The sequence below is a fragment of the Sinocyclocheilus rhinocerous genome, unplaced genomic scaffold (genome assembly GCF_001515625.1).
Source record: "Sinocyclocheilus rhinocerous isolate Xijiao unplaced genomic scaffold, SAMN03320098_v1.1 scaffold8178, whole genome shotgun sequence".
Lineage (NCBI taxonomy): Eukaryota > Metazoa > Chordata > Actinopteri > Cypriniformes > Cyprinidae > Sinocyclocheilus > Sinocyclocheilus rhinocerous.
This window is the reverse complement of record NW_015663584.1, coordinates 214,072-223,231: the sequence shown is the minus strand read 5'-3', so window position 1 is coordinate 223,231 and position 9,160 is coordinate 214,072. Positions and strand designations below refer to the sequence as shown.

The window sequence follows — 9,160 nt, the reverse complement described above, 5'->3', positions numbered from 1 at the left end:
TAAGTAAATATAATTCCTTAATTTACCTTTGTAAAGAAATCTCATTGCTCTCTGCTGTCTTTACCGACAACATCTTTACCTGTGTAGGCCACCGTAGCTTCTCTAAAGAGAGGGGTGAGCGGGGGACTGAGCCGTTGGTTGCAATTCGTAACCTCACCGCTAGATGCCGCTAAAATTTACACACTGCACCTTTAAATCTCAAATTTATTTTACAGAAAAATATTACAATATTTTATGTAATATTTCTTATTTTGATTATTATTATTTGTTGTTGTTGTTGTTATTGTTAATATTATTAAAATGTATTATATTTTTCTTAAATATTAAATGATTTTACAGAAAAATATTACAAAATTATGTAATATTTCTTATTTTGTTTATTACTACTGTTACTACTACATAACATACTACTACATAAAATATAAAAAAATAAGAAATATCACAACACAAATATTGCAATTTCACTGTAAAATGAAAAAAGAATATTTAAAAATGTATAATAACAATATATTAATGAAATAATGTAATAATATAATAATCATTGTTATTATTATTATTACTACTACTAAATATAAATGTAAATAATAATACTAATAACAAAATAAAAATATTAATATTTGAAGAATTAATACTACTATTAAAATTTGAGGAATTACTACTACTACTCCTACTACTACTACTACTAATAATAATAATAACAATATAAGTGTATAATAATGTTGTTGTTATATTATTAAATAAAACGCTTATATAATATTAATAATTTAATTTATTTTATTTTATATATTTCTTAAATATTCAATTTTATTTTACAGTAAAATATTTTGTGTTGTGTAATAATTCTTGTTTTGTTTAGTAATACTACTACTACTACTACTACTACTAATAATAATAATAATTATTATTATTATTATTATAGGAGTTTTTTTAGAAACAGAAAAAGACATTTTCCTCCAGTTGTGCAGCCCTAGTTAGGTCTGTGTTCAAATTATTAACCCTAAGTATGAGCAGTAGTTTAGCCCCTAAGCAGCAGATGAAATATGTTTTGTATTCGGTCGATTAACGTCCTGATGACGGCTCGTGTCCGCAGCGGATCCTCTGGTCGGGAGCATCGCCACACAGTACTTGACCAACAGAACGGAACATGACAGAATAGCTAAACAGTGGACGAAGAGATACGCCACATAAAGCGGGCCGTACAGTATCGACACAAACACACACTATATCCCCCCTCAGCCCTGCTGTGCCTCTACCTCTCCCCGTCTGCTGAAAGCACACTCACCAAGTGCAACAATAGATCTGGCCCCTCTTCCTTCCAACTTCCTGTAGACCTTTCTGTGAAGAAACTGTCCTTTGTTCCTTGTTGACTTGAAAGCTTCTTTTTATACAAAGAGTAGATTGGGACTTTATTTTCCAATTATCTGAATGTTTGAATTACCTTAGGAGAAAAGGAATACTATTGTTATTATTATTATTATTATTATTGTTGTCCTTCAACTTAATGTATGTATATCCTTTCTTTTTAAGTGACATCAGGAACAACTACAGCTTATGAACTACTTTGTTTTTCTCATCACCGTATAGTGTATTTCTTTATTTTCTCCTCTCTCTCCTCAGTCGGTAAGATTTCCATGCATGTAACCGGATGACGAATCGCATCCTTTCAACTCCAAACTCGGCCCTCTTGTTTTGTTTGTATGTATTTTTTAAACTTAAAGTCATGGCGGCCAGTCGACGATAGGCTTGCTTGTGAATAAAAAAAAAAAAAACGATGTGTACATATTGCTACATGCCACCTCTGGCCAGAATGGACTGTTGTGCACTTGCTTCATGAAAAACACCATAAATAAACACTGTGGCTGAATTGTCATTTCTTGTATGTAATGTCATATGTTCAGTGCATGTGTATTTCTCTCTAGTGTTACGCATGACTTCCTGTGCTTGTCACATGCGCTTTAAACATCAGTCACACTAAACTGCAGTATTTTTATTCTTTAATAAAAATTCATTCCTAACTAGTTACAGAAGGACATGTTTGCCTGAACTAGTGCCTGGATTATCGTCACTAGCTGATGACTGTGTACTGATTGAAAGTGTCAGAATTTGACAACCTGGTCAACAGATGCATAAGAAGTCATGCATGAAAAGATTTTCTTTTTTCAAAAATTTTAAACTGTAAATATTGGGTATTATAACCTTTATTTAAAGTCAGTCAATTCTACTGTTCTTAGTATTTGCTGTTATTAATTTGTATTTTACTTCATATATGCGGCATTATCTGTCCTGCTGTCTTGATATCCCTATTAGCATCAGCCAAAACCCATATTGGTTGACAACTGATTTTTTTATTTTTTTTATTGTTATTAGCAGATTTTGTTTGAATTTTATGCTACACACAGGTTTACCTTCATATGTTGCAAATGCAGGGATTAAAAAAAGAGCTAGCATTTTACCTTACATTTCAACTTTAACTTGTTTTATCTAATAAATGTGTCATGCAAGAGTTCTGGTTATATATTGCAAATATATAGGCAGATTATATATTGCAGGTTAAATATTGCATATATATTGGCAGACGTCTTTTGGCTATCAGATCCAGTTCTGCAACCACTAAGCAACAGCCCCCCCACATTTTCTACTATTTGCACCAGTTCAGATCATATTTTATTTATTTTTATGCAAATCTATGTAATTTTTTGATTAGCTGGGAATTATTGTCATGTGTTTTGCTAAGTTTGAACATTTGTGCGTAAAATATTATTGGACATTCGCAAAGCAGATAAAGGACCTGGACCTTAATTTTCTTATTAACATGCACAAGTTTCCCCTATTATTATTATTATTATTATTATTATATTTTTCTAATATTCCAGTTTTTTTTTTTTTTAGAGTAAAATATTGCCTTAGAAATATTTTATTTTATTTTTATTTTGTAATAATTGTAATATTATTTGTAATCAAATATTATTTTTGTTATTATTATTATTATTTGCTCATATTGATATATGTTTGTGCAGCTGCACAAAAATATTGAAATCAAGGTGAAATAAAATAAAATAAATGTTAGATGAAAAACTTGAAAAACTGAAATGAAAAGTTAACAATTAATAAATTACTACAATTAGTAATAACTAAAACTAAATATGAAATAAAAATTAAATTAGAATTGCAATTTGCAGTTTTACTGCAAATAAAATTAATACTATATAAAAAAATAATCAATTACATACCACAAAAAATTTATTTGATAATCCTCTGTATTTAAGAATAATTTAATAAGAATGCTACATAATTTCTATAATTATGTAATAGTAATTGTGCAGCTGTACAAACAAGCACAGCAAACCTGCAGCATTTCAAGGGAAAAAAATTGTGCACAAGATACACAAGTTTTTCCTATTTTTGGCCCTTGATCAGTGTCAAAATGAAGACTATGGAACAGTTACATTGTATGATCTCAGTTTATATTACTCAAAAAGGTTATCAGTCATACAATGTCATTATATCTGGTTCAATGATAAGATTGGAAAAGATTCCATTTGGTATTTTATGTTAGTCAGGAGTTCACAGTTCATATACTTTGTAAAATCATATGATAATTACTTGTCTGTCTTGTCTGTTCCGCAAACTATAACCTTTCGCACATATTACACACATCTATCAGCTGTTGTGGATTATAAAACCGTACTCCTCACAAATGCCAAAAGGTTGGCTAATCATTGCGAATTTCACACCCCAAAATCATTAAATGTCAAACTTCGCAATTTTCTCAAGTTAAGCCATATCTGTCGAGTGTTTCCATAAATGAGCTTGTGTGTTCACTATTGCAGTCAGCTGTCTTAAAGGAACAGTTCACCTTCAAATTAATATAATGTGATTATTTTCTCATCTTTCTCTCATGATTTTATTTTGTCAAGCTCCAAAAAAAAAAAAAAGTTGAAGTACTACAATTACTAAAACTAAAATTAAAAATTACATAAAGCTATACAGAAATATTTAAAAGTTATAAAAATGACAAAATCACGTAAAATTACCAAAACATAAACTACAATTAAAATGAAAACTTAAAAAAAAAAAAAATAGAAGTAACCTAATTCAAAATATTAGTAAATAACACTAAAATAAAAGTTATTACATTTGATCTTCTGATTGAAGATCAATTTTAAATAATTTACTTGCATTCGATTAATAACCTATAAATATTGCAGAATCTACAATTTTTAGGTTTAAAGGGGAGAAAATCCCAGCTTTTCAGTTAAGTTAAATTATTAGGTCTATGTGTTTTAGCCTCAGACATTTAGACTCAAATTCATATTGTATTATTAATAACAGGCATATTTAATAAATATTATGATTCCAACAATGTGCCATTTTCTCATTATGCTTAGTGAAACGTTAAGAAGAACAATTAATATTTGTGGTCCCAATAAGACATCTATATTTTCAGGACACCCTGCAGTTTTTTCCTTGTCGTCACATTTACAGCAGATGACCTGTTTAAACATCCCAGAGTCTTAATAATAGTTTTCCATGCGGTCACTCATGTGAGGCTGACTGCAGAGATCTAGTTTGTCCACTAGATGTCAGCAGATGACTGTCTGTTTACTGTGACGCAGCTGATGGAAACATTTCAATGATGTCTTTCCTCCGCAAGGCAATGAGCTGTGTGGACATCCTGATAAAACAGACTCTGAATACAGAATACAGACTGTAATAAAAGGAACAAAATGAGAAGTACGTTTAAAAAATCTCTGTGAATGTATAACCCATCCTCGATCTGTAAGTTGGGTTGACTGATGTTTGAGATATGAGGATTATGCGGTCATTTTTCTGAGATAAAGATCAAGATCTGGTTTATTATTCGTAGATTATGGTTAAATGACATGCAATAGACCTACTGAACCAAATAGCTATATTTAGCAGCTCGTCTGGTAGGTTTAACCACGCCTTTTCTGTGGTTTACAGTACAGAACGTTGTGTCCCAGTGTTCTTTGGATCAGTGATCTGGCAAGAGAAAAATGTTCAGACTGTGCAGGGTGTACATACATTGTGTGCTTTTCTAGAAGAGACACTTCACTTGTTAAATCAGGTGATCATCTTGGAAACCACCAATTAAATGTATAACCACTGTTGCATAAGTATCATAACCACATTTATGATCCTGTCGTATAAGTGTTATATAGACTTTGCTGTCCTAGCAGTGAAAACAGTATAGTTGAATAACTATGGTAAATATGAGGGAACACTGAGGGAAATAGTTATGGCATTTTATGCATATAAATAATAATGTTTAATTTAATGTCATTTTTGTGTTACAGCATAAATATGATTTATTGTATTATTATTATTATTCTGGTAGGTTTAACCACGCCTTTTCTGTGGTTTACAGTACAGAACGTTGTGTCCCAGTGTTCTTTGGATCAGTGATCTGGCAAGAGAAAAATGTTCAGACTGTGCAGGGTGTACATACATTGTGTGCTTTTCTAGAAGAGACACTTCATTTGTTAAATCAGGTGATCATCTTGGAAACCACCAATTAAATGTATAACCACTGTTGCATAAGTATCATAACCATATTTATGATCCTGTCGTATAAGTGTTATATAGACTTTGCTGTCCTAGCAGTGAAAACAGTATAGTTGAATAACTATGGTAAATATGAGGGAACACTGAGGGAAATAGTTATGGCATTTTATGCATATAAATAATAATGTTTAATTTAATGTCATTTTTGTGTTACAGCATAAATATGATTTATTGTATTATTATTATTATTATTGTTATACAAGTACAGTGTCCCCTACCACTTGTACTTAACAGTTTTCTCCCCTTACCATCTATCTATCTATCTATCTATCTGTCTATCTATCAGTCTATCAGTCTGTTGGTCTGTCTATCGGTCTATCTATCCATCTGTCTGTCTATCTCTTATTATTTGTTTGTTTGTTCATTCGCTCATTTGTCCTATCTATCTGTCTATCTATTATTCGTTTGTTCTATCTATCTATCTATCCTTCTGTGTCTCTGTCTAATTATCCGTCTGTCTGTCTGACAGACTGTATCTTTCTGTTTGTCTCAAATTTTCAGACAAGGCTTTGTAAAGCCACTCAAAGTTGTCTGGAAAAAAATATACAGTCCTTAAAGACAGACAGCCAGTTAGATAATGCAATATGCATTTCATTTATGTGGAAACAAGTATTGCCCTGTGCCATGGAAAGTTCAGTTTCAGTTCGCTTGAAATCTTAGAACATTATCTTATTTCTTTGAATTTTACCCAACCCTTCTAGCAACCACCCAGAACAAGCACCTACCAATCACATCACGCTCCCAAGTGAACTGGATAGTCAACATCCATTAAACCGTAGGCTATAAACCGTATCTGGACACAATGTGGTCATTCGTGCTTGTGGAGAGATGAGTAAACTTGACTCAAGTGTGAGCACAGTTGATGATCCATGAATAAATAAATATATTGGAATGACTAAAAAAGAGCTTATTATGGAGCCTTTAATAGATGGCTTATGTTACACTTTCAAAAACATGCAGGAAGAACACTTAAACACTACAAAAATAAAATTAAAAGTGGAAACTTTTTGTATGTTTTTGGCTTGATACTACACTTTACAAAAACGTTTCTGTGCTACTAACACGCATGCATTAAAAACTACAAGTTTAAAGAAATAAATGTTAAACGGCTCGTCGTCACAGCGTCCCGTTATTCGCCCCCGCCCCGGCCCTGTTGTTATTTTGAACGGGGAGTGGCGGCGTTCCAGAAAAACATCGTGTTCCCAGAAGCGCGCATCACGTTGCAGCGGTGGATTCGTGCGCGCGGGCTCCGCCTCTGGACGTGTGAAAGCAGAGACACATGGCTGAAAGTGTGTCACTGGGTTAACAACGTGAGTCGAGCACCGAGGGGGCGGAGACACGGACGGAAACGAGAACTAGAGAACATTGAGTTCTGAGCGCCCGTGCGCATCCTGAGAGTTCCGTTCCATTGTGTGAGACGCTCGAGAGCTTCTATGGAACGCTGAAGGATCCGAAAGCTCGACAGACTTACAACTTACACGAAAAGCTGTTTCAAAATATTGTCCACCTGAATTATAAGATATCAAGAGTCTGAAGACATGGAATCAACAAAGCAAGGTAAGAGATTTATTATTTTATTGCTTATAATTATGTATTTTTTATTCATAATTGTAAGCATAACGTATTTAGCATTGTTAGAAACATTACTCCTGTTATGTGAAAAAAAAATTGCAGTGTTATCCCGCGCTACAGTAATGCTTTATTTTGACATACAGGATTTCCACTGTCATAGAAAACCCGGAAATATTAGGGAATATGCGTGTGATTTCTACACACAGACGTGTTATAGAGATGTTTTTGTACTCACTCTCACATATTTTAGCAGCCGTATTTGATGAGCTCTATGTATGTGTGTTGTTCAGTGTTTATATGTCGATGCCCATCACAACCCAAACCCACTTTGACAAAATCCAATCACAAGTGGCTGCTGGTCTGGAAACACATCTTTTCCAGGTTTTTGACGAGCTCTTTCTTCTTCCTCAGATACCTCTTGCTGTAGCTGATGTGATTTGATTTCTCTTTCATTCTGTTCTTTCTGTCCCGCTCTCTCTCTTCTGTTCTGTGCCTGTAGCGCTTCAGCATGGAGGGAATCTCTTCTGCCATTCAGAACGGCTTTCGCCACACTTTTGGCAATGTGCGCGGGGAGAAACAGGTGCCTATATCTCTGGCTTTCTCTTTTCTGCTCTTCTGGGAGTGTCGAATCTGCTCCTAAAATTCACATCTAATACAGTATCTGCAGAAACCTTGCCAGCTGGATACCACTTGATCTTTTTGGCCATTATAGGCGTTCTGTCAATCAGGTTACTTAGTTGTATTTCATGTAAATGTATCTGTTCAGGTTTAATGTGGCCACCCTAAAAGAGATCTTACATTGTATATATATATATATATACATATGCATATACATACATGTACATATGCATATATATATATACATATGCATATATATATATATATACTCGAGACACCAAACAGAAGTAGTGTAATTTTGTAAACTAAATGCATAAATGTATTATAATTGTATTATCGATGCACTGTCTGTGGTGTCATAAAATGAAAATATGTTTAAAATGATAGGTTATCAGAGTGAAATGGGGTAGTTTTGCATCTTGTGGTTTAAAGCACCGTTGACATGCTTTCCGTTGCTTGCATGACTCCGCCGCGGCGCAGAGCGCGTCAAACAGTGGATGTGGGTTAGGAGTGTCCGTGACGTCACGCGCCTCTGTACTCGGACTACTAGAATGCTCGCTCTCACATGGCTCTCGTAGCCTAGTCATGTGCCTGTGTGTACTAGGATTCGGGGCTCCGCCGCTGATTGGTCGTGACGTGCGCGGCGCATAGTCTCCGATTGGTCGAAGCGTGGCAAGTTGCCGACGCGAGACTCTCTGCAGTACCACGTGAGGAGGCAGCAGACAGCTAGTGACCTAGATATTCTTCCCGTACAAAACATGAGAGGTCCACGTGTGGGTGGGTCTGAGAAACTAAGGGTTGTTGGTGGTTAAGTAACACCTCCCTTGTCCATTTAAAGAAATTCAGGACATTTTTATTTACTTTGGTTGGTGTAAAATAAATCCATTTATTTATGTACTCGAACAATTAACTACTAAAAACATCATACTTGTTGTACATATTTTGACTGTTTACACAAAACATTACTCCTGTTATGTGAAAAAAAAATTGCAGTGTTATCCCGCGCTACAGTAATGCTTTATTTTGACATACAGGATTTCCACTGTCATAGAAAACCCGGAAATATTAGGGAATATGCGTGTGATTTCTACACACAGACGTGTTAAGAGATGTTTTTGTACTCACTCTCACATATTTTAGCAGCCAAAAAAAGCTGTTTTTTAAGCAAAATCCCCATAAAACCCTTGATCAGTCATTCAAAATCTTATTTTCCATCTTTATTTGCATTTATTGTCGTATTTATGTTTTTTTAATGTACATTTAAGCCCGACTTTACTGATTTAATGATTTATGTGTACATTTCATTTAATATCTTCCCTGTTCTCCAATATAGTGTTGGTTGTTTATGGTGAAAAAGCACTAAAATAGCATTTTCAAAAAAAAA

The 9,160-nt window shown here is 33.9% G+C and overlaps 2 protein-coding genes across 2 annotated transcripts in view; both read left to right on the top strand.

Annotated features, from left to right (window-relative positions):
- LOC107728978 (ubiquitin-conjugating enzyme E2 E2-like) overlaps window positions 1-1,870 on the top strand; it is a 10,581-nt gene extending 8,711 nt beyond the window's left edge. The window contains exon 4 of the mRNA XM_016539318.1: window positions 1,091-1,870. Within this exon, the coding sequence (XP_016394804.1) occupies window positions 1,091-1,188 (98 nt within the window). The 3' untranslated portion in view covers window positions 1,189-1,870. The remainder of the gene's footprint in view (window positions 1-1,090) is intronic.
- Window positions 1,871-6,881: 5,011 nt separating this feature from the next.
- Window positions 6,882-9,160, top strand: part of LOC107728981 (nuclear receptor subfamily 1 group D member 2-like) — a 14,797-nt gene continuing 12,518 nt past the window's right edge. The window contains exon 1 of the mRNA XM_016539323.1: window positions 6,882-7,143. Within this exon, the coding sequence (XP_016394809.1) occupies window positions 7,125-7,143 (19 nt within the window). The 5' untranslated portion in view covers window positions 6,882-7,124. The remainder of the gene's footprint in view (window positions 7,144-9,160) is intronic.